Genomic DNA, 27,964 nt, shown 5'->3' with positions numbered 1-27,964 from the left:
CAGAATAATGTTTATGGATCGATATTGAAACGAGGCGTTCTTCAAAATTACAATCGCAATTTGTCAAAGGAGTAAATTCAGTTAATATTCATTTCTGACTTAATTACAAGCCTAGATCAAAATTGCAAACGAAATATCACAGACCTTTCGTGTTTAGTCCATTCACGGATCACGGTCAAATTTAACTCCTTGTGCTTTTCTGTCCGTTTTGTTTCGTAAAAGGAACTTCGAAGTTAAAATTGCTTTCCTCTATAATGTCGGAGGAAATCATTATGCTCTTGAATCTGATTATGTGATAAAGTTTCCCCTGAAACTGCTTAAGTAGACTCAACTCAACTTTCGATCGCTTTGTTTTCAAATTTCTAACCACTCTGCGACTTCAACAGAAATGGTACTATTCTGCCAAGCTTTAATCGTTTTTATTTTTTTTACAATTGTACAAGTGAATTTTCTTTTCTGTTTCTCTATATTATAATTAAAAAAATGTTGTCTTGTCAAAAGTAGTGTCATATTTATTTTTGACGATAATCAAATGCTTGCAACATTGCTGTACTATTTTTTGTTACGTCATCTTAATCGAAGCGGCTTTCTAGGTCATCCTAAAAGAGAAAGTATGGAACATTATTATTTTCATAATTTGCAACAAATGTAAATATAAGAAATAAGGTATCATTTTTGAATGTATATCAAGATATAAATACGGGTTGGTACATGGTCAAATCTTCCATAGATCCCTTCGGGCTTTATGGGATTTGATTACGTAACCAACCAGTATTTATATCCCGATATACATACAAAAATGATCCCTTATTTCTAACTGATGACAAAAATTAGGATGCTTAGTAACTATAATTCCTACTTAAACAAACTTATAGCAAGCGTCATATTGATCATGAATTATGCACTAACTAGACAAAAAATTGCCATTCTCTTAGATAACATTCGTCGAGATGAGCTTCATATTCTTTGATTACCAATGTTTTAACTTTGAACTTTTTTGTACATATTTAAGGAATAAAGAATCATTCTTTGAGTATTATGAGGTGATAATTTCGGTCGGGGCGTGATCAAATCCGATAAAGCCCGAAGGGCTTTATGATAGATTTGATCACACCCCGACCGAAATTATCATCTCATAATATTCAAAGAATGATTCCTTATAACTTATATTTCTATAATTTTAAGCGATCGTACTATTATATTTTTAAATGATAGATAAGCAAATCACCCTAGCGCCTCGATTTGGCGTCATTTGTATTATGGGTTTATAGTACAAAATCGGTACGTAGTGTTATCACAGAGGAAACACTGGAAAATGTAAATATATCAGAATAACCACAGTGCTAAGGTTCTGCTTGTTGTTAATCCTTAAGACGAAAAGCAGCTGTTGAACTTTTTATCGTTTGCAAAATAGTGCGTACATGTAACACACTCGCTTGGATTCTTCCTCTCAGGTTTTCAAGTTAAAAAAATCTTTAATTGAACATTAAATTGAACACTGAGATTAATGAAATTTGTAAGAAAAAAAAAAATAAAAAACAGGAAAAAAAGTATATTGATTTAAATCATTGTTTTGTAAAATATTCAATATAGGGTAGACCATTTGTTTGGAAGCTAGGATCTCCTCGCACAATTGTTCAAGATGAAATCTTTATTTTGCACATAAATTGTACATCTATCATAAATATACAGAACCCTGTCCAGGTAATAAAGTATCTTAAATTAGCTGAGGCTATTCAAACGTAACCCCACTGCACCATAGAGCTACAAATCATGCACTTATGTACATTGCAAAAACCACTCCGCAGTTACTCAGGTGACCGATAAGGCCCATTGGACTCTTGTGTTGATTTTTCCTATTTTTTTTATAAGATAAATTGTGACAGTTAATTTCATTTGTCGTTTGTTTAGGTATTTCATAATTTGTGTTACTTAATTACGAAAAATCTGGCTGTTTTTATTTTAGACAAACCATCTACCCCTGTCATAACAGGAGACTTTAACGTTGTGGTCAATAGCTACATAACACTGAATTGTTCCAGTTACTCAACCTCAGCCCCTGACTACTACATCAAGCTCCTCACCTTGTCCTACACCTGGTTTGTCAACGACACAAGGAAAAGAGGAGAAACCAGAGATACTCTGAGATTATATGTAACTAAAGATCTCAAGTACAACAATTACTCTTGTACGGCGACAGAAGAAGACATGGAGTCTGACAGGAGTGATCATGTACAGATTAACCCTCTGTGTAAGTATGACTGATGTAACTTAATTGATTCAACTTAACTTCTCTCTGAGAACAAAACAGTAGCTTCGTCGTTACACCTTGTTTGTCAACGACAAAGAATTAGTGGAAATAACAAAGATACCATAAGATTTATTGTCACTAAAGATCACAAATGTAAGAATTATACGTGTAAATCAAGAGAGGACGAGATTAAATCAATTTGGAGCGATGTAGTCCAAATTATTCCTTTGTGTAAATCCATTTCTGTTACTTATATTTCTTTTATGTTATGTATCATAATTTGCAATGTTAATGATTAACAAATATATAGCGTATCCAAGATTTTGATAGATAAGTCGGAATCAAATAGAATGTTCATTTTGTTCATTGACTGGCATTTTACAACATTTGTTTTGAAAAAAGATCAAAAGATATGTATGTTTGATGAAAACCTGCACATATATTTCAGATGGTCCAGACAAAATAAGGTTCGAACCTCCAAACGTACAAAGTAATCCTATGATCAATATCAAAGAACATGAAACAATCGGTCCCTTGAATTGCATCGTCCATTGTAATCCGCCCTGTGAAACAATCTGGAAATATAAGATGGCAAATGGTCAGACGAACACAATTTCTCACGTGAAAGAATTGCAAATACAAAATCTAAAACGAAATATTGTATCGCTCCACTGCGAAGTAAAATGGAGATCCACACTCATAATGGAAAAGAACATAAGTTTAAATGTTTTATGTAAGTAAAACAATCTGTTTATCAAAGCATTAATATGATAGTTTTCAAATCTAATTTCAGTATGCAAGAATGTTTCTCCTTTCTATTAAGCAAAAGAGTTCAATGCTCTCTGTTGAATACTTTGAATTAAATCAACTACTTACATTAGATTTGAAATAGTTTGTTTGAACAAAAAATAATAACAGTGCCAGGGATTTGTCGCGACACATGCACGATTAATGAAGTATTGTTCACGTAATAAGACATACTTCTTATAAAAAGATGTTCAAAAAATGTTCACCCACTTAAGCAAACAATACTAGCAAATGATAGTACATTGTAATTGTTAGATTAAATTTGACAAATTTGGTTTTGCACCAATGTCCGGTCAACATAAAGTATGATAAAAGTGAATGTAGTTTAATGTATTAATGTAGGCATATGTTTAATATATGAAGATTCTATTCTAAAATAGAATGATAAAATATCAAAATGCCAATTATGTTATGTAACTAAATCAAAATGATGAGTCAAGCTAAAAATGTTATTGCTTAGCGCGCATTTCTTCTATTTTTTTCAATTTTGAAGATATCTTGAATTTTTCTATCTTTCTAATTTTAAGATATTTTTGATTTTTAAATAGTATGCATATAATATTTTGATCAATTAGTAAGAGAGAATTCCAATTATGTTTTTTTTTTACGCAAATCTTAATGAAGAATGTAATTGTACAGAAATGTTAAGCTCATAAATACTAATTTATGAGTTAAAAACATGTGATATATCCCTACAGCAGTATAGTTTTTGTTAGAATATAAATTTTGATTACTATTTATATGTCAAGTTATACATGGACTTTTAATCTCTTTTCATCTTGATGTAATGAACATTTATTCAAATTTGCATTTGACAAGTCAAAACCCCAAAAAGTATCCTTCCTTAACGAAAGTGTGTTTTAGATTTGGATGAACCTACTCTCTACAAGAACAGCAGTCGTAATTGGGAGCCGATGTGGACTACGAAAGAAAACGAACCTTTACGTGTTGCGTGTTTCGTAGACGGGAATCCAACACCAACAGTTCGCCTGATTAAAGGCCAAAATGAAATAGCAACAAACAGGAGCCCTTCAAAATGGGCAAACTACACTGCAACACTCTGTGGGGATACGGATAAGTATATTTGTGAAGGCAGTTCTAGTGTGTTCAATTCTAGCTCTCAGACGGTGAACATAAATATTACTTGTAAGTATCAAAAATCGATAAGAAAAAAATAAAAGTTATGGATTTTGTTTGACTTGACATGAGTATAGATAAAAATCAAATAGGTTAAACTTCTTGCCTTAATAAGAAAAACAAGATAATGAAGATGAAAATCATATGAATGTTACTGTTTATAGACAAGGATTCGTTTTATATAAGCTATTCATTTTTTTCTGTTTTTTTTTAACAAAAACCTATCATACTTTTATGAAATTAAAAACTGTACTTCAAATTTTGAATACGGCACTCTTACATTGAAAGGATAAAGCAGCCAATATCGAATTTATATATCATTAATTAAGGATAGAAAATGCATGTTATAGCAATCATATCTACCGTGTCCTCTAAGCAACCTATTGAACATTTAGATAGTTCTAAATAGATTACCTTTTTGACTAGCAATTACCTAAATGAATTTGAAAATGATAAAAAGCTCGTTTGGGATCTTCTAATATTATTTAGCATTGGTGTTGCCAGTGACAGTCCTCACTCCTCCCAAAGTTACGCATCCCCATAGCATGGCTGACTGTTGCCACAAAATTAGACATTCATCTCTCATCTCTCTCGCGCCACACAGGCAAACGGGAAATACTTGAATTCGGAAAAAAACTTTTCTTTAAAGAAATTTTAAATCTATAATTTTTTTTTCATCAAAACAATTTTTAATATTGACTTCCTTCACAACAGCTATTATATTAAGTATACATTCTTAAGGAGATGTAAATACATTATAAATATAACAGCAACGTGGTTAAAGTTTTCTTTAAATTTATTCGTAATATCAAGCAAACTGCCTCTTATCACTGTAGTTGCTAGCTGTTACTTTTTGGGGAGGGGGCTGACGCGTCAATTGTTTAAACCAAGCCTTGCTGCAAATAAGTCATTTCATACTCGAAATCGTAGTAAAATGGAATTCAAAGTTGGTCTGCGACCTTTCGAATAGAGTGTTTTTATTATAGACTCTGTAGTACTTCTTTAATATCATTTGATAACTATACAACGCATTCTGACAACCTTTCTATGAACTTGGCTATTTTCAGAAAATAGTTCAAAAGACAACAAAGTCAACTGATATTTTTATGTTATAAGACGTGAATTAATTAGATACAACCCGAAATCTAATGGCTATTTTTAAACAACATTTATTAATTGAAAGAATAGTCGTAAACGCACCGCCTTTTATACAAATATTTGCTCTGTTAATAAAAATATGTGCTTGGTAAATAAAATAATGTACATGTTAGAACAGTAGACCAATATAATCATTTTACCACTTACTGAGTTCAAATAATTATGAATTAAATTATAGATTAATGTATTTTAGTAAAAACATTGATTAAATCAATAAGATGTTGCAAAGGCACACATTTTGTCATGGCAATTTGCGATTCAGTGCCTTTTTAAAAATTGAACTTTGGGTTTGGAATATTCCAGTATGTAGATTTGTGTTTTCGTTTTTTACGCTTGCTAAAATTTAAAAACAAAAATATTTGTCTTGAAAGGTAAACTGCGCATTGATAAGAGTGGTCCACTCCAAACAAACTATAGTTCAACGAGTGGAAACAATATCAAAGTAGTACTGGCAATTCCAGTTATTGCAAACCCCCCACCGCAGGCTTCGGATATCACATGGATGGGACCTACTGATCACCAACTCACATCGACTGTCTCCAAGCGAGATGTTGTATACAAACACTGGATCAACACTTCTGTACCAATAAATAACCATTCTAATTTTGGCTATTATGTAATGAAATACAAGAACGAAACCATTCACAACATTACAATAAACGCACAAGGTATATCATATTGTCTATAAATGAAAGAACAAGCATGAATACAGGACGGATGTTGTTTAAACTAATTATGTATTATTTATTTCAATGATCATTCGTTTTACATGATTGTGAATTATTTACAAAACAAATCTTAACACAGAACAGTACCTAAAATCATTATATTGTGTTCTGTGTTTTTAAAGACAGACCTCAGCAGCCTTTAAACTTCATGGCTTATTCATACGTCAGCGGTTACGTAAATATGACGTGGACATCAGGATTCAATGGGGGCTCGAAACAGTTCTTTATCTTACGGATGAGGGATGAAACTGACTGGAAAATTATTGCAAACTTAACAGATCCCGGGAAAGGAGGAACGGTACATTTTGAACATGGTCCTTTAACTCCCGGTCAAGAAATTTTGTACTGCCTGGAGAGTTGTAATATAATCAACTGTTCTATGGAATCTGTTGAGATGAAAGTTAATGTCAAAGGTACGATATACTTTATTGTCTGACTTGTAGGACCACAAAGACAATTTGAAATACATCATAAAATAAAGATATTTTAATAACTTTATTAAGCATGATATAAAGGGTCAATCAAATACCCCTCTTTTATATAATACAACTACACAGTATCTAATTAATATCAGGTTTTTTTAAAGATACCTCAAAGGCGTCTGTGACTAGTACAAGTGAGATGGTCTACGCAGCTATTGGGGTTTCAACGGGAGTATCCATCCTTATTGTAGTTCTGGTTGTTGTCTTGGTGATTTTTTTCCGAAGAAAAAATGAAAAGAACAACATCAGTAAGTATATATAGGTAATATAGATGTAACTATCAAACTGGGAGATATTTGAAGGCGAAATTAATTACGTGTTGTTTAGTTCAGTAAACTAGGGAATCTAAAAACAAGGTATAAAACCCATTTCACTGTTTATCCATGCAATTTATCCGTGAATCCCGAAACGATAAACTCCTTTAAAAATAAGGTCATAAAACAACTATATAAAATATACAATATTTCTACAAGATTCCTTTTCATGACAAACATTATTTTGACAGGTATTAGGTTGAATATATAGAACTAGCATACATCTTATATTAGCTAGGACGCATTCAAACTGGTGTATGTTATCCCAGATCTATTTGTTAGACTATTAATTAATCTTAGAGTATATGGGCTCAACAATTAAGTAAATATATATATCTCAGTGTGTAACTCTTGGTGAAAAAAAGTGAAGTATTGTAATTTGGGATTATATCATGTATATCAATTTAGGATCACTTTCAGATTAACAAAGAATAGAAAATAAAAGTTTATTTTTTTTTAATTTAATGTGAACAGATTTCCAGAAATACTGTGTTTCAGTCAAAAAGTTAAACAATTACGAGTAACTTAAGTAGAATAATAGCTTTGTTATCTTTCACATCGTCTCAAAAATACATTTAAAACGAGTGTCAGGAAAAGTCTAACTTAAAAAAAAAAGAATTTTACTTAAGTTACTTTTTTTATCTTTTATATGACATCGGTTGAGATATAGTAAAAGTTCAAAATAAGTTTTCAATATTTTATTGCAGACTATACGATTGATGAATGCATGCATCAATACAAACTACTTCGTGATTAATTATAAGCATTACCAATTAAAAGAACAACAAACACGTATATGTTAAATATTTTACACTGTTCCATAAGCTGGACAATTGTTGTAGGTATTGACCCTTCCGTCAGTCTTTAATGGAAATGTATTAGAATAAGAGATAATAAAACCGATTTTTATTATCATTCCTATCTGTCACTAAACCAGTATCATTATTCAATGTAGTACCGTAAATCTGGAAATTTTTACGTCGATTTATTTTTGCGAATTCGAGTCATAAAGCTATAGATTAATTTGATTTTTACGCTTTAAATTTTGTGGGATTCTATCGGCGCTAAAACTAAAAAGCACTCAAATATCAAATGTCAACATACTGATATGCACAATGTTAGCTAACCTTCGGGCATCGTATATTACCGCCGCCTCTAATTTTCTCAGGAATCGTATAATTTATGTTTACCAACTTCATATAGTATCATGTAAGAGTTGATGTCTGCACTTTATATCTTGTTTAAATTACCGATATATACAATAACAACAGCAAATGCAACAAAACTACCTAAACGGGTATCTTGATACGGATTTATAATGAGACGTTTTCCTATGTCAAGCGAGCGAGAATGGGAAGAAAATGGCAGCATTCAGCGAAAAATTCAAAATACTGTACACATTTTCGTATTCCGTGAATTTTGGTGTCCCGCCGGTACACTGTGAATGGGGTAAAAAAATAACGCTACATTCTGTGTAACGCCGGTACATATCATATCTATGAATAAATCACGCATGTATGCAGTGTCATCCGTATACATGTACATTGTACACTTAAGATAGACATGAGGCTACCAGTCAACCGAATATACCGATTTCGAGTGAAGTCCTTCTCCACACGCTGGTTATAGCTTGGGGGTAATTACCTGGTTACATGTATATAAACAGGTTTTTTTAAATGACCACTACTTACGGGCACCTGTTCATATAGTAAGGAGAAGAGACCAGCCTTCGGCAAAAATGTTATTACTTTTTTGTTGTTGATTAATTTTTAGGAAAAATGTTTTTGCGAATGCAGAGCACGAGCTAAAAATTTATTTACGGTAAAAATTTCCAGATTTACGGTATTATTTTTTAACTATGGTCATTTTATTTTACATGTTCCAAATCATTTCATTTAAATACAAGATCTTCTTAATAACGTATCGATATTATAGTGGACAATGAAATCACACAAGATGGGACAGAAATGTATGCAGTTGTTGATAAAAGTAAAACATCGAACGATAAGATGAAAGACAAAACAGGGACAAGTGGTGCGACGAAAGATGACTATGGTATGTTTTATATAGCTTGTCGATTATTGTTTTATGCATATGTTTTTCATCATTACTTATTTTCAGTCTCTCCATTCCCTCTTTCTCTTTTTGTATCCTTCTTTGTACACAATAATATATATTCATCGATTCCTAGGCTATAATAGAAATTCAACGAGTGGAATGTACGCAGCTGTTGATAAAAGCCTTCCAAAAGAAACCAAATTGGAAGCTACAATATCAACAAAGTATAGCACGGACAAAAAAGGTACACTAAGTCGATAAATGTTATCTCTCTTCTTTCGTTCTCTTTCAAATATTTATTTGGTTTGGATATATTGTGATCAATTTACTATAGAAGACGAATCACACCATGGTACAGAAACGTATGCCGTTGTTGACAAGAGTATCACGAAGAAAGGTATATTATATTCATTTATAATTAAAAAAATATTTTAGAATTTTCTATAAGGACTTATGAAAAACGCTAATAATCGATAATTTTTTGAAATATATAAATCATTTTGTAAGGTGGAGAATCAACAACAAAGACCAAACTGGTTAAAACGAAGAAAAGTAAAGAGAAAAACAGTTGGAAGAAGGGATCGTTTGAAGAGAAAAACGTATCACCTGTAGGCTCTCGTAAAACAGTAAGGCTTTGTAACAATGATTATTAGACAAAGGGTAAATTTTAGCCAATGCTTAGGATAGGTGTGTAGATGAAAATAATCTAAATTAGTTTGATTTGATATCCAGCCTTGTCAAACACGAAAAAAATTGTGAAGGCTTTATCTTTACTCATCAATGAAATATTTTTTTTCTTTTTCTATTCACAATATATGATAGCTCATCAGTACATGTAATGATAAAAGATACAATTGAACTGATTATTTGGGTGTTTTTTTTTTAATAAAATGCTTTTATTGATTAGTAAGCTAAGTTCGCATCTTCCATGTGTTAATAATGATATAATTTAGTGAGTCTAACAAGCGATATACTAAGAACGAGTTAATCAGTGACGATAAACATAATATAGGTTTTACCTTTTTTTCATTGTTGCGGTTAGTTTTGTAAATGCACCTTATTGATTGATGGAATCAAATCAGAGAACTGATTTAAAAGGTTTCCAATGACGATGCTATGCATATCACTTGTGTAATATAAACTGAATGTATTTGCGATGAATTCTTTGCAAAGCAAATGCAAAAAAGAAAAAGAAAAATTATAATAAATTTCAACCATATGAAAACACAGAGAGTTGCTTCAACTTTGAAATAGTCACGCCAGTAATGGAGAACAAAGTCGAAGTAAAGTATGTGGCTAATGTATCGAATAAAAATAACATTTTGGATAGTGCATGGAGAGGCTCTTGAACACCTTTTTGTAAGATATCTGTGTTAAAATATCATACTTTAATTTAATGTTGTGGTTAACTTATTTTCCTTTCTACCTCAAAAGACTCTGGACATTTGCTACTTATTAGGAAAGTGGAGGTTTATTTTCGTCATACATATACGAGGGTTGTCCAAAAAGTTCACAATCGAGTTGTTGTCAATTTAAATGATTATATCTCTGTTCTAAAATTTCAAATCAAACTAAAGTGGTTTTTAATGTTTTCCATATAAATAAACTAAAATTTAATGCATCAAAGGGACGCGGAAAGTACGCATTGCCAAGCGTAAAAGTTGTCAAAATTTTGTAATGGAATTTTTAGATATTCATATTTACAATTTTAAAAAAACATTTAAAGCGTCATAATCTTCTATTAGGATGCAGTCTGTATGGTGAACGTTCTTTTCATACGTCGTATGAAGTTATTCTAAAAGTAGCAGAGGAATTCTTAAAGATAATATGGCAACAACATGTCTTTAAAAACGCCTAAAGGAGCGACGTCATTTGACGGCACGGAAAAGTGCCTTATCATAAAATGGTATCAACTGAAGTAAAAGATCGATAGAAACAAAACAAACGATTAAAGAAACAGAAAAACCATCAAAATAGTTTAGTTTACTTCTCTGTAAGTGGCACATTTTGATTGAGTATGCGATTGTACTCTCCGACCAATGGGTAATGCAGCATATTTTCAGGTAAACCCAGTACTACGACGTTATAGCAAACGTCAGACTGAGTCGTGCGGCCTGTAAAGGCAATGTATGTAGAATGATAACTCCAATATAAAAATGTATATTGCTCTGATTTTTATGCATATACTTATCATACGCTATATTGAAACATTGTAATGACATCGTGGTAACGGCGCCGTAATTTGGAATAAAATTATATTTGTCCACGAACTTTTTGGACATCCCTCGTTAATTTGTTTTTGTTTTGTTTTGTTTTTTTGTTTTGTTTTGTTTTTTGTATTTTGGTGTGTGGGGGTGGGGGGGGGGGTTGTATCGTTCAATATGCTGTTTTTTGGTTGTTGTTTTTTTTTTAAACTGTCATTTTGTTTTTTAATCAAACTATTCTATATGAAGTTTTACATGTGAGGTTTATAATAATGCGTGTTTCTTTATTGTGTTTGACTTAATGGACGAGTGTTCTGTCAAACGAATAAAAAATATATACGATTGAATATTTCATAATATTTTCATTTCTCTCTTAAAACAATATAATACTATAAAAGTTGAGAAAGTACGGGTATCACGATAAAAGATAAAAAATAACTTTAACACGGAAACAATGGCCTTGAAATATTAGTGTCAATTAACTTATTTATGGAATCATTAACGTTAACGCATCCCACAGTTACAATTATCTTGAATAATTGATTAATGTTTAAAAGCCAAACATTCTACCAGTATAGTATATTATTAAATGTGACTATTTAAACATTTCATCAATGAAAATAGCTGCTGATAAAAATAACATGTCGGTGAAACATAAATAATATTTGATTAAAAAAAAAAGTTTAAAAACAATCACAAGTATAGTCAATAATTTATTACGTGATGGAGTCAATGATTGTCTTTTCAGATGAGACTTTTCAATGTCATTGATTTATATATACAGTTCTGACAAAAGTTACACAATGTGTGTCACAGTTTGATTTATTTTTGTAGAATGACGAGGGATTAATCTACATTGACGTAGATTTTACGAACAAACCCGAAGGTTCAGACACGAACCAGACGCCCGTTATACACGGCGAGGAAGATCGGACAGAGTACACGTTCGTGGATTTCTCAAAGAAAGCGCCACGTACACCGGAAACACATGACAAAGAGGGAAAGTAGGATATGGAAAGGAAGATGTTTTTTTTTAATTTTAGCAGTAGAAAAAAGAACCTTTATTTAAATATTTTTAAGTAAAAGTACAATTTGGTTTTTGTTGTATAATAATGGTATCTCAAAAGGTGTGTTAAACTTAACAGAATGGATACTGGGAGACTCTTTCTAACCTTCTAATCTTTTCTAATCTTTCTTACGGATGTTATGCTTGAGAAGGCGTCGTATTATTACCGGGTATAAACAAATAAAATAAATACCTGCTTTCAATATTGGCTCTTTTACTCGTCGAATTAATGCTTTAATTTTCTGTTTACTCTAGTTAGATAGTTCATAACTTCACTACCTATATATTCCGTATTCCGTTTGTGTTTTATCGATTTTATAATGTTTTTGCCAGGATGAAAAATAGATCAATCATTTTAGACCTTTCTTTTTCTAATTGCATTCTCTTCATTAATGCGAAAAAAAGCAAATGTAAAACAATATAACTTGCAACTCTCATGTCTTTTTTTTTAGTGGAATGATAATTAACAACTTGAATAACTAATACAATTGTGATATTTTTTGTGGTATTGACTATAACAACTCTCTGATTGGAACAATTCAACTAAGACATTGTACTGTAACATAATTGATTCGTTATAGATCACAACATCTTTTTAAAATCAATTTGATATTAGGGTTTGAGAATAATGCCGAACAATATAATAAGCATGTGTATGCATCAAACTTAAATTCTTAAAAGATGCAGACCATATCTGGGCGCACTTTTTTGTGATGCAAAATAAACATACTGTATTTTAATATTGAATGGCAAATATTTTTGGAACATTAGACACTTTTTTCAGAATTTTATTTAATATGATTATTTTTTTGGTATGCCTTTATGTTCTTCTTTGGGGTTTTGCTATTTTTTTTTTCATTTTTTTTTATTTGTATTTGCTACAAACTATTTAATACCGCAAGGTTTTTTAATTGCATTTCAAACATTCTTTTTCATGAGACTTTATTTCATTGTATTTTATTATTTTTTATTACTTCTAAAAAAAAAAAAATGTGATTATGTTAAAACTTTAAAAAAAAAAATAGAGATCAAGTGTGAAAATTAACATTTGTTCTTCTATTTTTATAATCTATTTTTACTGTTCATTATTTAGCATTCTTAGTTATGTTTGTAAAAGTTTGTTTGAAGTGTTTAATAACATCAATAATAATTTAAGTAGCTTTTTGTAGCTTTTTTGGTTGAGTATATTGCTGTACATACTTACAGAGTTAAATATTATTGAATATTTTATGTAGATGCATGTATATTTAGGTCGTAGCATTATTATTTACTATAAATAACGTAGATTTTGTGAAACCATCACTGCTGAAAGAAAGCTAAACCGGTCAAAGAAGTAACCGTTATAAAGTTTCTGTAAGAGTATGCTTGAATAAAATATCGTGTTTTTTTTTATTATTTATTTTCAGCAGCTGTAATAAAAAGAAACCTGAATTTGTTGATAATATTGTCTGGGTTTTTATTCATTGTTGAATTTTGAATGTCCAACAATCAATTTGTATAGCCAAACTTAAGCTTAGCATCATTTTTTTTTAAACATATCTTTATAATCGTTCAATTTGTTATCATATACATGAATTATATTTTCCATTTAAGTTTGTCCTTGTTTATTCATTATAACAGCAAGATTTGTATGCTTTAGAAGTTTTCGCTGAATTTTTTTTATACTTTAACGACCAGACCCACCCCACCCGAGAGCAGACCCCATGCAGGGGTGTTAAGGAAACATATGGGCAATTTAGCATCTTATTTTGACTATTATTTTAAAAATTGTGAAATCAAATAATTATTTTGAATAAGATCACAAACATACCAAGTGAAGGCTAAACATTTAAGTTTAATCAAAACCGCTGCTAGAATCATATGTTTTTCCTTATTAAAAAGTTATTCATCCTGTTCTCGTAAAACCTTTCCAACTTTTATAAAGTTTGCACGGAAACGGCAAATTGCATCAAAACAACACACAACATGGGATTCTAGCAGCACTTTTCAATTTAAGCATTTATCAACTAACGATACATATACAATTTAAAGTTCAATATATACAGGGTAGTGTTGTTCTAGTCGGATTTTTATATCGTAAACAACGACAGAGGAAAGCCTCATAAAAGCAAATTTACATACCTTTTAGCGCATGATTAATAAAACTAACATCTCCCCCAGTATTCTTATGTTCGGTTCTTTATAAATCACTACACAAAATTGTATTAGAGTTCTTAGATTAGTTATATTTCTAATATGTTTACAATGCTTTCCGATCATATTCACACGACATTCAACTTTTAGTCTTGACGTCATCAATGTGTAAATCTAGGTAATACAAACTAAATTCTGGGGAAAAATGTCCTCAGTATTTTTTTTATTTGTGTTTGTCTACGTTTCGTTGCTCAAATATTTGAATATGTACATAATAACTAAGATTTGTGATTTCACGGAATTACATGTAACTCAGATTCCATATGATTCCTTAACACCCCCGCGCATCTGAACTCTAGATCTACTTTCTTTATTTACTCGGAATTTACTTGGAGTCTGCTTTTTGAGAATCTGTGTCGTGTCCACTCGGGGTTTACTTTGGGTTTACTCGAGATTTGCTTTTGGGGTCCACTTTGCACACTGAAGCATAATGGAGACCCATCATCTATATTACCATCCTTCCACCTGTAATTATCGCCCCTTGTATATTTAAAATACATTTCAAGCCTATGCTTTAAGGATTATCTTTTGATTGGGGTTTACTCTGTGTTCACCTTATGTTTTCGTTGCATTTCTTCTAGTAAACCCGGAGTAAACCCCAAGAAAAACCCGAAAGTAAACCCAGGGTTTAGTTTGGATCTGCTTTCTGTTAGGTTGGGTCTTATCGGTACTGTATGTAAATTTATTCTTTCTAATCAACAATGCCATCATTTTATTAATATATTTAATAAATAAAAATATATCATTGGGAAATAAATCTGTCTTGTTTTTATTAACAATAACACTTACTACTCCAGCTCGGTTTTTTTTTTATTTTTATACCCGCACTTTCTAAAGAAATTTATTGTTGTTTCCCTGTTCCGTCCGTCTGTCCGTCCGTCTGTCACGTTTTACTTTCTCAAACAAGCAAACTTAACTCTTGGAGTTTGATTTGGGGTGTCATGTTTTTTTGTAAAAAGGTTTCAAAATTTCTCTGGTAATCTTGGGGGTCAAATAATTGGTAAAAAATGACGTTTTTTCACAAAAAAAACCTTTTTCCTCGAACTCCTCCTACATTTTCAACTGTAGCCAATCATCTCTTGGAATATGTTTTAGGGTATCCTATAGATGCGCAAAAAGGTTTCGGAATTTTCAATTTTGTCCCTGGGGTCATTTAATGCCTGAAAAAATGACGTGTTTTTAAAAACTGGTTTCAAAAACGGCATTTTTTTGGCAGTAGCCAAATGATCTTCTAGAATATGATTGGGGGTGTCATATTCAGGCGTGATCAGGTTCCAGAATTTTTTTTTTATTAAGGGGATCAGTGGGCAACAAAAAATGACGTTTTTTTGCAAAAAAAAATATGGTTCCCTGAACTCCTCTTACAACTTTTAGAGTAGCTACGTCATCTCTTGGGATATAATTGTGGCTGTCCTATAGATGTGCAATAAGGTTTTAGAACTTTTAATTTCATCTGGGGATTCAAATAGTAGCAGAAAATTGACGTTTATCACTCAAAAAAAACATAGATCCCAGGACTCTTCCTATGATTTAATGGATAGACACATCATATCTTGGGGTATGATAGGGACTGTTCTATAGATGTGCAGTAAGGTTTTGAAAATTTAAATTTCATCCAAGGAGTTAAACAGTAGCAGAAAATTGACGTTCATCACTCCAAAAAAGAAAAAGAAAAATAGATCCTAGAACTCCTTTTATAATATGATGGATAGACACATCATATCTTGGGATATGATAGGGACTGTTCTATAGATGTTCATTACGGTTTTGAAAAATTAAATTTAACCCTGAGTCCCATTACCTACATACCGTTTGATGCCCTTTAAGGATCAAGAAAATATATGGTTAAGAGGTGGGGATCTCAACCGTTTTCGAGATATTCGTGCACTTCCTGTTCGGGGTGGGTCACGACCACCCTTGGGGCCCATAGCCTACACACAGTTTGATGCCCCTTGACACGGGGAACATGTATATGGTTTAAGGGTGGGGATCTCAACCGTTTTGAAGATATTAAGGGACTTGCTGTTCAAGGGGGGTCAGGACCGCCGACAGGGCGCATGACTGACATAACATTTGATGCCCCTTGACATCAGAAACAAGAATATATATAGTTTAGGGGTCATGATTAAAACAGTTTCTGAGATATGTTGTAATTTCCAATTCCTGGGGGGTGGGGATGACCCCTGGGGTCAGATCAAATAAACCCTATATATTGCCAGTAACAGTCAATATATGATTATGAAAACCCTATATTATTATCTTTGTCCGTTTTTAAGTTACCATTTACAATAAAGTCTACGATTCTTCCTACAAGCCCCCCCCCCCCAAAAAGTGGTTGTCCATCCCAAAATGAGAAAAATCTAACCAGGGTGCACAACTAGATATGCAGGCCAATCGTATACTAGAATTTGTACCATTCTGTTCAGCTATCTCTGAGAAACACGTTAAAAAGAAGATGAAGTATAATAATAGATGTAACTAGAGCCGAGCTCGTTGCAAAGCAACGAGTAGGTCTTCCGTCGCAACTTCGTGTCGCGAAAGGATTGTTCATCAGTCTGATTAAAACCACCTTCTGCTCACACTTGTCAGAGCCTGATAGACCCAGTATTAATAAAAAGGTCATCTTTACACGACCATTTATTCTTACCAATAAGAGCTTTAGAAAAGTGATTGGAACTCTTCAAATGGAGATAAACAAATTAAGTCATGTCTGTTTTCTATGTAACCTCTAGACTGAGTATTGAAAAGTTGCACCACTCATTAAACAGATAAAGGCATATCTTCGGTAAAACGAGACTCAATTTCAAAGTATTATTTTTATACCAGGCAAGTTCTTCGTTTAACTTACTTCACGTTTAGAATAACTTTAAAAAAACATCATATATGTACATGTATATAATTAATTCATGTATGATTATAATAAAAGTGTGTGTGTGGCGGTGGGGGGATGGTGCCCCAAAAATCAATTTTCTAAACATTAACTTTAGGAAAATTTTGGTTGCGAGAAAGGGGGCGGGGACAGTGCTCCCACTGGACCATCTAAAAGATACTGTTAGCAAGCTCACAAGTGATACCCCCGCTAACAAAAAAATCATAACTCACGTATTTCTCTATTAGAGAATAATTGATGCTTCTTTTTCTTATAGTGAGTCAGACAAGACAGGGTATGTTTACAGGTCACAAGCAATTTTTTGTCAAACTTTAGCTTTTACTCATTTCCATTAATACAAGATATGACACAGACAGGAATTAAGCATTTTTTAATATGACTTTGATCTTGCACAACTGACCCTGGATCAAGTTCATGACACATCATCGGTCATAAGGAATCTTTTATTTATATGAAATAGAAACTCCCAATGTTTCTCCTCAAAAGACTTAGGAACAAATCATTATACACTCTCAGGTCATAAGCAATCTTTGTGTGAAGAAAGAAATTCCACAGTGGACTGGGAACAAATTTTGCACTTTTCCTGCCAGTGACCTTGTCCTTTGTCCTAATGACCTTGGGTTAAGGTCATGACGCATCGTCAGGTAATAAGTAATATTTTTATGAAATAAGAACTTCCAATATTTCTCCATCAGAAAGATATAGACCGACGGACAGACGGACAAGGTGTTTTTTATTTTACCCCCCCCCCCCCCCATTAATTTTCGTGGGGTATAATAAATCCTTTTCGCCCGTTTTGTACGGCACAAACATGACCTATATTTTTCAATTATTTCTATTATATCACATATAAATATTCATGTAAATGTATGATTTGTATGCACATTTGAGTTCTTCTCATCATCGTCGGAAAGGATAGGGAAGCCTTGGGTTCAAATGATGTCTTTTTATTGGCATTTGTCAATTTGCATCACTAAATGATTTCCAAGTGGTAAGGTTTCAAAGCTTTTGAGAAGTTAGATACTGAATTTCTATAGATCTAAATTTTAGGTTCAGAAAAACAACACTTTGTATATAGTGAATCAAAATCTAAAATAGCTTTATATACTCGTACACATAAATAAGAAGATGTAGCGAAAGCCATGAAGACTTTATTTCTTATGTTCTAGACTTTTTCAGAGTTAACAAGCTACAAGTTAACAATCTCCTATTTTGACAAGCTATATTTAAAATAAAATATTCAGCTGAGTTTTAAGTCAATTAATTTGCATTACAACCTCATACTTCACAACTTTAATGATTTTTTTTATCAGTTTGCATATAACAATTTAGTATAATCCGCAAGAACACATATACATCGCAATAAAGTGCATACATTTTTGGGAGGCAAAAAAGTCGCTATATTATAGTCTTCACGTCAACTGAACTATGGCCTTCCAAAGAAATAACAAACTGTCGACGCTTGCAGTACTCTGATGATTTCTATGACGACCGACTTCATTGCATAATGTAGTCGTATATCATTACTTCTAATCCTGAGAACAAATTTTATTTAAAACTTTTAACTTATAATATCAGAGACATAAATAACTTATTAAGTTATCTATGTCTCTGATAATAATATTGATATATTTTATTCTGTTCATAACTATAGAAGTTTAGCGTGTTCAACAAGTTAATTTTTTAGCCACATTCTTAGATTACCATATCACACCTTTAATGTGACGATGATTGACATTTAATATTTAGATAATTATTGTTTAACAATTGCAGTGAAAGCTCCTTTCCATATGTTACTCAATTATATAACAATTGCTGATCTGCAGCCCGGGGGCAATATTCTGAGCTATGTGTGCTGAAGCGACACGAGATTTTCGGTTGCACGTGGAGCGAATTGAATTAGCGTAAATTGACCGAATAAACACACGGGTGGGAATGTGACACTGTGGCGAAAAATTGAATTTCGCCACATTTTGAAAAAAATTAAGCCCTTGCACTGTGATCATGTAACCGATAAAATCTAAATAAAACTTGTTTAAAAACTCATGTGAACATTCTTAAAATAATCACTGAATCCCTCAATCCGGACAATTCTTTTATCGTGTCAGCCTCTGTCGCATGTGTTAATTCGATATTTGGTTTTTTATCCTGCCTTGAACACTTGGAGAGTGTTTTCTTTTCTAAATTCTGCTTCCAATTTTCATCTCTCTCTCTTTCTCTTTCTCTTTCTCTCTCTCTCTCTCTCTCTCTCTCTCTCTCTCTCTCTCTCTCTCTCTCTCTCTCTCTCTCTCTCTCTCTCTCTCTCTCTCTCTCATTTTTGTGCAACGCTATGAAAACGTCTTTCTACGATATCTGTAAAACCTCTCAGCAGTTTTTAGCGGAAATATTCGTGGGTAAATAATTTTGTTTTATGTTTAAAAACACAAGTTAATCTTACATGTACTGGTCAAAATCTAGAATAAACAAATGGTTTGGATAGTACAAAATATCAATAAACATGCACTGCACGTGTGATAACGTACATGTAGAAGAACAAGAAGCTACAGCAGATCACATGTCAACTCGCACAGGATACCCTTGGCTATGTGCGAGGGGTGATCATCATTTTAAGGTTTAATCTTTGTGGTTGTTCGTTGCTTATCTAAAACATAGTTAGTATAATTTTTAGAACAATTTAGTCTTCAAAATTCACCATTGATTTACTTCTGACGATATTTCTGATTTGGAATAATATCGCTTTTATCAATTTTTAGAACGACTCCTAAATTTATATTCTATATGTTTAATTCAATAAATTGAAGATGAACAAACTTTTAGAACATAAAAAAAAGTTCTTGTATATAAACTCAAATAAGTATATCTTGTAAGTAGATAACCGCTGACCTCTAGGTAGTGCAGCCGCGACCGATCTCCTCGGCCGCGGATGAGGGATCGGATAACTTGCGTAAAGGTAAAACACACATAGAGAGCTCAGAACCCAGGAAGGTTTTAAATGTTTGCAGTATGATGACTAAACTCTAATAAATATAAGTTTTTTTTTTCCCTTAAATCCCACAGTTGATCTATTTGTCTGATATTGCTTCAGTTTGAGAATCGCATTGTTTGTATGAATTAAAAGAGCGGTTTCATAATTGACACTCTATCGTTAAATTCAAATTAAGAAGTGTATGCTTTAATGTGTAGTCAATATAAAAACGATTCTTGTGTTTGCGGTTAAATAAAATCAAATATGACAGACGCAACTCTTGTGTTAGATACCCGCTGACCGCTAGGTAACGTAGTCCAGCCGCCACCATGGCGACCGATTTTCTCGGCCGCGGGCGAGGGATGAGTTATGTAATGACAACTAAGAATTGAGGTCGATTTGAAATGACTCAAATCTTTTTCATGGAAGTTATTTCTTTAAAAATCCATTTTATGTATCTCACTAGATAAGAAAATGAACGTTTATTTTTTGCTTGTTTTTTTAACGGTTGTCCACTATAAGAACTAAACAGAGGAAACTCCAAAAAAAAGGCTGTAAAAAAACATTTACACGTATACTTTTAAGACACCTTTTCTAACGAATTAAAATATCCCGTATATGCTGGTACACGCCCAGCTGTTAATTTATGTCCGTTATACGCACGACGACTATTCAATTTCTTGCCAAATGAAAACAGGTACATGTTAACAAGGCAAGCTTTTTACACTCATATTATGCATTACCGGTACAAACTAATTTTGTAACGACATTGATAACCCCATAATAAACAACTTTTCTATCGACAGCTATAACAAAATATTAACAATTTTTGAGTTATGAAGCCAAGACTTTTAAGGGCTCTAGACCCCTAATGTAAAGGGTCAGCCCTTTTTCAATGGTGTCAAGTGAAAGCCCGTGATATTTTGCACATATTTTGTTTTGTATGTGTTCAGAGAAAATTTTAAACTAAAGATCTACGAGATATAAACACAACAAAAAATCAGTATTTTTGAAGCACAAAATTCAAATTAATTTTTTGAAACTTTAAAGGGGGAAAATTGTAAAAATAAAACTCAGAGGACAACGTTCAATCTATATATTTTTAAGATTTGTGACTTTGTAACACATGCTACTGGCGGTTTCAGAGCCTTTGTGTGCATAGGAATGCCTATATTTTCTTTAAAAAGGAGAATAACTTGGTACCAGAAGTGTTGATTTCAACGATTTTCCCTAGATATTGAGAAATAGTAACTACCAATTAGCCCTGAAAATTTTAACTTTATAGGACAACAAACCAGCGAGATATTCGAGTTTTAAAAAACGTCTAGAAGAAAAAAAAGAATAAAAAGATTTTATCAACAGAATAAGTAAAAGGTCTTCCGTTGAAAACAATACGTCTCAAAATTTCATTCGAGAGACTTTAGAATAAAGATTAAATAGAGATAGGATCATCAAACATCAATAATTTAAAGATAGTTGACAATTTCTGATTCTAAGGGGGTCAGAATGACCCCTTAGAGTCATAACATACATGCCATAATGATCTGATGTGCCATGATCTAAGGAGGAATAATATCTTTGGATTAAGGTGGGGATCTCAATGGTTTTTATGATATTTGATAATTTCAGGAAGAGCACTTGGGATCATGGCCTAAATACCATCTGAAATGCCTTGAACAAAGAAACAATAATATATGTTCATGATATATGATTCAATTTAAGAACCCAGATATAGATCAATAATATATGTTTTGTAATGCTTCCTACGTATATATGTATATGTATATGTATGACTGCCGTCATGAGAAAAGGGCCCTTATCTTTTGACGTCACTATGCTCAGAAAACGACGTCAAAGTAGCGGCATTGTAAACGCATGTTTTGTAATTTTCTGTTTCTATTTTTTTCTGCGTCTGTGTCATTTTTTTTTTAATAACTGGAGCCTAACTTTGTTTTAATACCGCGTTTGATATTTTTCAGCCTAGTATTATATGTGGATTTAAAAAAAATAAACTTTTACTAAATAAAATATACACATGTAACACCAATATCTACACATTTCGAACTCGTATTATTGCACACAAGTTGATCCTGAGATATCATAAAAATGCTGCTTTTGCATCCGCTATGAAACTTATACACTACATTTTCCATTCTACTGTGTGATGAAAATATGCTCTAATTTGGAAACCACTTTTTTTTTTTTTTTATAAATCATCGTTGGAAACCTAAGGCCCGTCTCGCATACACTTACTGATTGCGTATAATTGAATGCGAGACCGCTGATGATGATGATTTATAAAGTATTATGAGTAAAATCGTACAACTTTAGTTTGCATAAGCAATACATGTATGATTTATAAAAGTAAAAAAAAAAATACACCGCTTACTCGTTGTTGATAAGAGGGGATAAAGGCCGATAAATACCGAATCAATGCAGAGCAGGCTTTTTTTTTTTTTGAAAGCAAACAGTTATCTGCGCAGTATATACTGTGAAACAATACAAGTCAAATATTTCAAATCATAAGCACGGGAAACGATTTTACACCTTTTACATTAGTCGGAAGGAACACGAGTGAAGCGGCTATGTCTCAATTATAGTGCTACTGCCGACATACAAAATAAATTCTTGCATACCGGTATTCTATTAATAAAGAATTTGCGATCAAATTTTGAAATTATTTAACGAATTAGAACGCATGTAACTAACGGATATGAAGAGTTTGAGAAATATTTTCACAGCGTAAAAATCTACACTGATATATCGATTTGATTTCGTGGAAAAATCTTATTCGTAGTGACATTTTCATGTACAGTGCCTTTAAAGAAGCAATACAAAAGTATATACCATCACGAATGAAAAACTTGTTTATTATTTGAGCGCAACATATTTTGTTTTCTTGTGCAATTTAACAACCCAAATTACATCCACATGTTGTGTGTACGTTTTAAGCTATTTTACTTTAAAACCAGTCATAACATGCCCGAAAACTCACCACATTTTCATGTATTTATAGCATTTTTATATGATTATATTCATCTGAAATAAGTAACATAAATGATTCAAAATTCCTTTAACTTAACAAATTGTAAATGAAGTCATTATACTATTATACTTTTGATATCAAGTCGATGAAATTGCCGATTTGTAAATAAACAAAAAAATAATGTTCATCGATGAATATAAACACTACATGTGCGACATTTACAATTTATAACATGCATGGCCGTACAATTCATCTCTATAGATGATGGTTTCTCATCTTTTCTTTTTTATACAAGATACAAATTTCGGTAATGCTGAAGTCAATGTTTATGTGTGTTTGTTACAATGTACAGCAATAAAAAAATATCCGAGAATCGCGATTTTTTTTTAAACTTCGGAATGCCGTTTTCAACTGTATGCACTCTATAAACGACTATTATTGAATTTTTCATTTTTTTAAATTGATAATCACTTGGCCGATTTTTGTATTCAATGTGAGAGAGAGAGAGAGAGAGAGAGAGAGAGAGAGAGAGAGAGAGAGAGAGAGAGAGAGAGAGAGAGAGAGAGAGAGAGAGAGAGAGATTCTTCATCGTGTAACATCGATAATAAGAAAATTAAATTTAGTCAACATGTAAAAATGTTACTTCTCACTGAGTATAAGCTACGTCTATCGGCACTGTACTATCGATTAGTGCAAAAAATGGGGATTAATAATGCAGAAGTCTTATTGGAAGTTACATGCAATCCTGCATTTTGACAAAAAAAAATGTGATTGATGCTAATATATGATTAATTATTTCAACGATTATGGTTTAGAAAAATCGCATCACAAAAATACAACGGTTCGCCTAAACTTACTTAAGCGATTTAATAGAAGTGTAGATTCAGCACTTGGATGGCTTTTGCATTTTGTTGATCTGTTTTATTTGATACACTTAATTACATGTAGGTGTGTACGAGTATATTTAAACGATACACATAAGCAATAGGTAGCGATCTATACCGAAGAATGTATCACCGAAGAAAACATTTTATTGTTTATATTTACATTTTTCTTTTAATATATTGATGAATTTAATTGACCGTAAAAAGTAAGTAAATGTCACTGAATTATTGTCAATGTACACCAGTACGTTAGATGAAATTTGTGGCCAAAGTGTCTTATATGGGAATTTGAGTTTGGCATCATCATGATTAGTTCGTGAAATCCGTGATTTTTCTTAGGTTGCTGAAGAATTTGACTGATCGATAAACTGCATGGTTAGAACTGGACCGAGTAGTTTTCAGTCCTGTCTGTTAATATACAGCTGTGAATTACAATCAAAGAAATAGAGGGAATCATACTTATTTTATGTAAATTTAAATCTATAAATATAATGCAATTTTTGTTGAAACATTTTCTCTCAAATCAACTGTCCACATTTTTAAAGTTGCAACTTTTCAGTGAGAAAGTAAAAGCCGATTCATTTTTATAAGAATTAAGTGTTGATAACGTATAAAAGAGAAGAAAAATCAGGAAAATTATTTAACACCACATAACTTCCGAGTTTTAAAAACAGCTATTGATTTTAAACTTGCTTCAGAACTATAAACTTAAGATAATTAAAAAGTAATATCAGTAAATATGGGATAAAATTTCCGTGCAAAAGGTTGATAAAAAAGAATAAATATTTCTCTTTTTGAAAATAAACTCGTGTATGTAATTTAACATAGCCCCCAAATTGGGGAAACATACGCATCTGACCATCTTTATCTATGTTTGTTACCTGTTTGCTTATTTAGCTTAAATAACTTTGATGTATTTAAAGGTTGAGGAGAAATTTGATTTTTGTTTCTTTAATATCCTTTATCTATCTATATTATGTTCGGGGGTGGGGGTGTTGCATGTGGATTAATCGGAAGTGTAACTGGATTGTTGCAGAACTTTAACTATATCTGGATGATCAAAAAGTTTTGTTATCTTTTCAAAAATTGTAAGAAATCTAGAATTACAGAAAATTATTCATTAATTCTACTTCAAACAATTAAAGACGATGAAAGGAGTATAGCAGAAAAAAATTAATGCAAAACAAAATTTGACATTCGTGACGTCGTGACGTTTTCGACTAGCTACGTCAAAATCGTGTAAACATCTCTTACTAAAAATGGCATAAAATGCTTAAAACACACGAGATATTGGATATCTTTGTATATTTGTGTTCAGAAAGAGTTCACTAATCTGAATTGTCAAAAAAGTGAATTTGTGAAATTTTGACCTTAAGGGCCCTTTTCTCGTGACGGCAGTCGTATTAGTTTGGGTTTTGGTCTTCAATTCATGTTCATGACTGTAGTATGGCTTAGTCTTACTTTAAATTATTTTAAAAAAAAAGGTCAAATATATGACTTGGAACCCCCACCCCCAAACAAACTCAAATATAAACTGTTAACCGCCACCCCCCCCCCCCCCCCTTTTCTTTTTTTTTATTGTCGAATGATCTTTTAAAATAAAAATATAAATTGGGTCTAAAAAGTTTTATAAACTTGTAAAAATTGTTATTCTAAAAAAACATTACATTACACCTTGCATAAATGACAAATGATCTATTGATATATGATCAGGGGTCATATTTCTACCTTGGAATCAATAACTAATATTCTTTGACATGTTAAAATTAATAACAATAAATGATTCAAATTATAAATGTTTATACTCCACATTCACCCCCCCCCCCCCACCCACACCAATGAAACCTGATTCTAAAGATTCAGTCTTCTGACATTCTTATATGTGTACAGTAGCAAATTTTAAATCATTTCTGGATTGCTTTTTCTCTCCTAATGCACACTTACATTTTGCAAATTGCTTAATTCAATTTTTGAAAGTTGATTTTAATCAACTCTCCTATGCAGTTACTTTGGCAAACCGAAAGTGACACAGTGTTTGGACCTAAGCACAAATCATCGCCGCTGACAAGACTTAGTTCTTGAAAATAATTAAAAAAAAAATTCGATGTAACGTATGCTGAAGCATAGTTTTTCAAGGAAACGTATCTATAAACACTATGAAAATAGTCAGATTTTATATAATACGAACAATTTAGATATTTTTGTAGTCTCATGTGTTACTACGCCAGATTGTAATAAAGTATCGTTCAACCAGTCGTTCGGCTGTCTCTGTAAATCTCCGACAAGCAAAGAGGTATCTTGCTTGTCGGAGACTAACAGAGACAGCCGAGCGTCTAGGTGAACGAGAGTAGAGTTTGATATCAATAGTGCTGGTCCATACGATTTTTAGGATTGTTTCGATTACTAATACATAGTTTGAATTCTATCTTTAAATATTACACAACATCATTCATATGGGGTTTTCCGAAAGTCTTGTCGGAAAAATCTAAAAAAAATCATATAATAAAAAAGTGCCTAATTCAAATACAGACTAGAAACTAATTGCCATGCAAGATAAGTTGATTTTAAAATAAATGAAAATCGATAAAATCAACTCCCCTCAGTACTTCAGTACTTTTATTAAGATTTAGAAACAAAATGTTATATGCAGGTGTATTTGCCTATTTGGGGCAATTGTAAAGTCTCCTTAACAAAGCAGTAACCCATATGGATCAAACACTACAAATGAATAAGATAAAATACTTCAGCATTTCTAGTTTTAGAATGTCAGGGTATCTCCAAGGGGGCATAACTTATTTACAACTTGATGCACAATGACAAAAAGAGCAAGAATATATGGTGTAGGGATGAGGATCTCAGAAGTTAACAAAATATACAGTGTATCATCATTGTCTGTTTCATAAGGGGGTGTTAAAGACAACACCTGGGCGGGGGGGGGGGGGGGCATGTACTTTACAGCATTTGATGCATCATAATGACATTAGAAAATGTTTTGTATTTTCTTGTTTCATGGGGTCAGAACGGCCCCATAAGGTCATGGCCTACATTGTATTTGATGCATTATAATACATTAAGAAAGAAATACTCCTTCCTTCCTTCCTTCCTAAAATAACTCATTGGGGGGGGGGGTCTGGATCCCTCACTCCCACCCCTTCTCTAAATCTGTTCACACGATGATGTACATGTAGGCACACAGAAGCAAGTCTTAAGCCGCCACGGGGAGGGGGCACAATTTAATTTTTAATTTTGTTTGTAATAATTATATAGACCATTATACTTTCTATGACATGAAATGTTAAGAATATTGATTAACTGAAAATTCACTGCAAACAGTTCAACCCCAAATTGCACATAAAGTGCTGCTCATGTGTATAATGGGATGGGATCTCATCCTTCAGTTATGAAAATTATATTTTTTTTAAATGTTTTACCGGAGCTTGAATGTGGCCTTCATTTATAATTTAACTGGTACAAAACAATATTAGTTAGGGGCAAACACTTGGTGCGGGTATTACTGTCTAATGACAGCATCTAGTTTTTAAAGCTTGTTTTTGCCCATTTCAGTTCACACAAGTCACACAGGTGACCAACTGTAATTGATTTTCGTGAAAAAGCTGTGTTTTATAATATCAGAACACATTGCCGACTCTTCGTTAACAGCGCTGTCTTCATATGCTGAAAGGGAATTTGATTTAAACAAAAAACAAAAAAACACTCAACTTTCGACTCAGCAAATTATCTCCCCAATAACATATTTTTCAATCTTGTGTCGATGTTTTGTTTGTACTTAAAGCTTCAAGTACTTAGTACTTATACGGAAACCCTATAAATAACCTATAAA

General features: G+C 32.2%; 2 protein-coding genes across 2 annotated transcripts in view; one reads left to right on the top strand and one right to left on the bottom strand.

The window, feature by feature from the left end:
* Positions 1–13,099, top strand: part of LOC105329042 (uncharacterized) — a 144,538-nt gene extending 131,439 nt beyond the window's left edge. The window contains exons 7-17 of the mRNA XM_066075173.1: positions 1,967–2,251; positions 2,700–2,984; positions 3,923–4,204; positions 5,725–6,021; positions 6,204–6,494; positions 6,668–6,811; positions 8,813–8,932; positions 9,069–9,179; positions 9,270–9,332; positions 9,443–9,561; positions 11,974–13,099. Of these exons, the coding sequence (XP_065931245.1) occupies positions 1,967–2,251; positions 2,700–2,984; positions 3,923–4,204; positions 5,725–6,021; positions 6,204–6,494; positions 6,668–6,811; positions 8,813–8,932; positions 9,069–9,179; positions 9,270–9,332; positions 9,443–9,561; positions 11,974–12,147 (2,171 nt within the window). The 3' untranslated portion in view covers positions 12,148–13,099. The remainder of the gene's footprint in view (positions 1–1,966; positions 2,252–2,699; positions 2,985–3,922; positions 4,205–5,724; positions 6,022–6,203; positions 6,495–6,667; positions 6,812–8,812; positions 8,933–9,068; positions 9,180–9,269; positions 9,333–9,442; positions 9,562–11,973) is intronic.
* The window catches only part of LOC105337927 (immunoglobulin superfamily member 10), a 298,746-nt gene that overhangs the window by 212,422 nt on the left and 58,360 nt on the right, over positions 1–27,964 (bottom strand). The gene's annotated exons all lie outside the window — the stretch shown is intronic.

This window comes from Magallana gigas, chromosome 1 (genome assembly GCF_963853765.1).
Source record: "Magallana gigas chromosome 1, xbMagGiga1.1, whole genome shotgun sequence".
Classification (NCBI taxonomy): Eukaryota; Metazoa; Mollusca; class Bivalvia; order Ostreida; family Ostreidae; genus Magallana; species Magallana gigas.
This window is presented reverse-complemented; position numbering and strand designations above follow the sequence as displayed.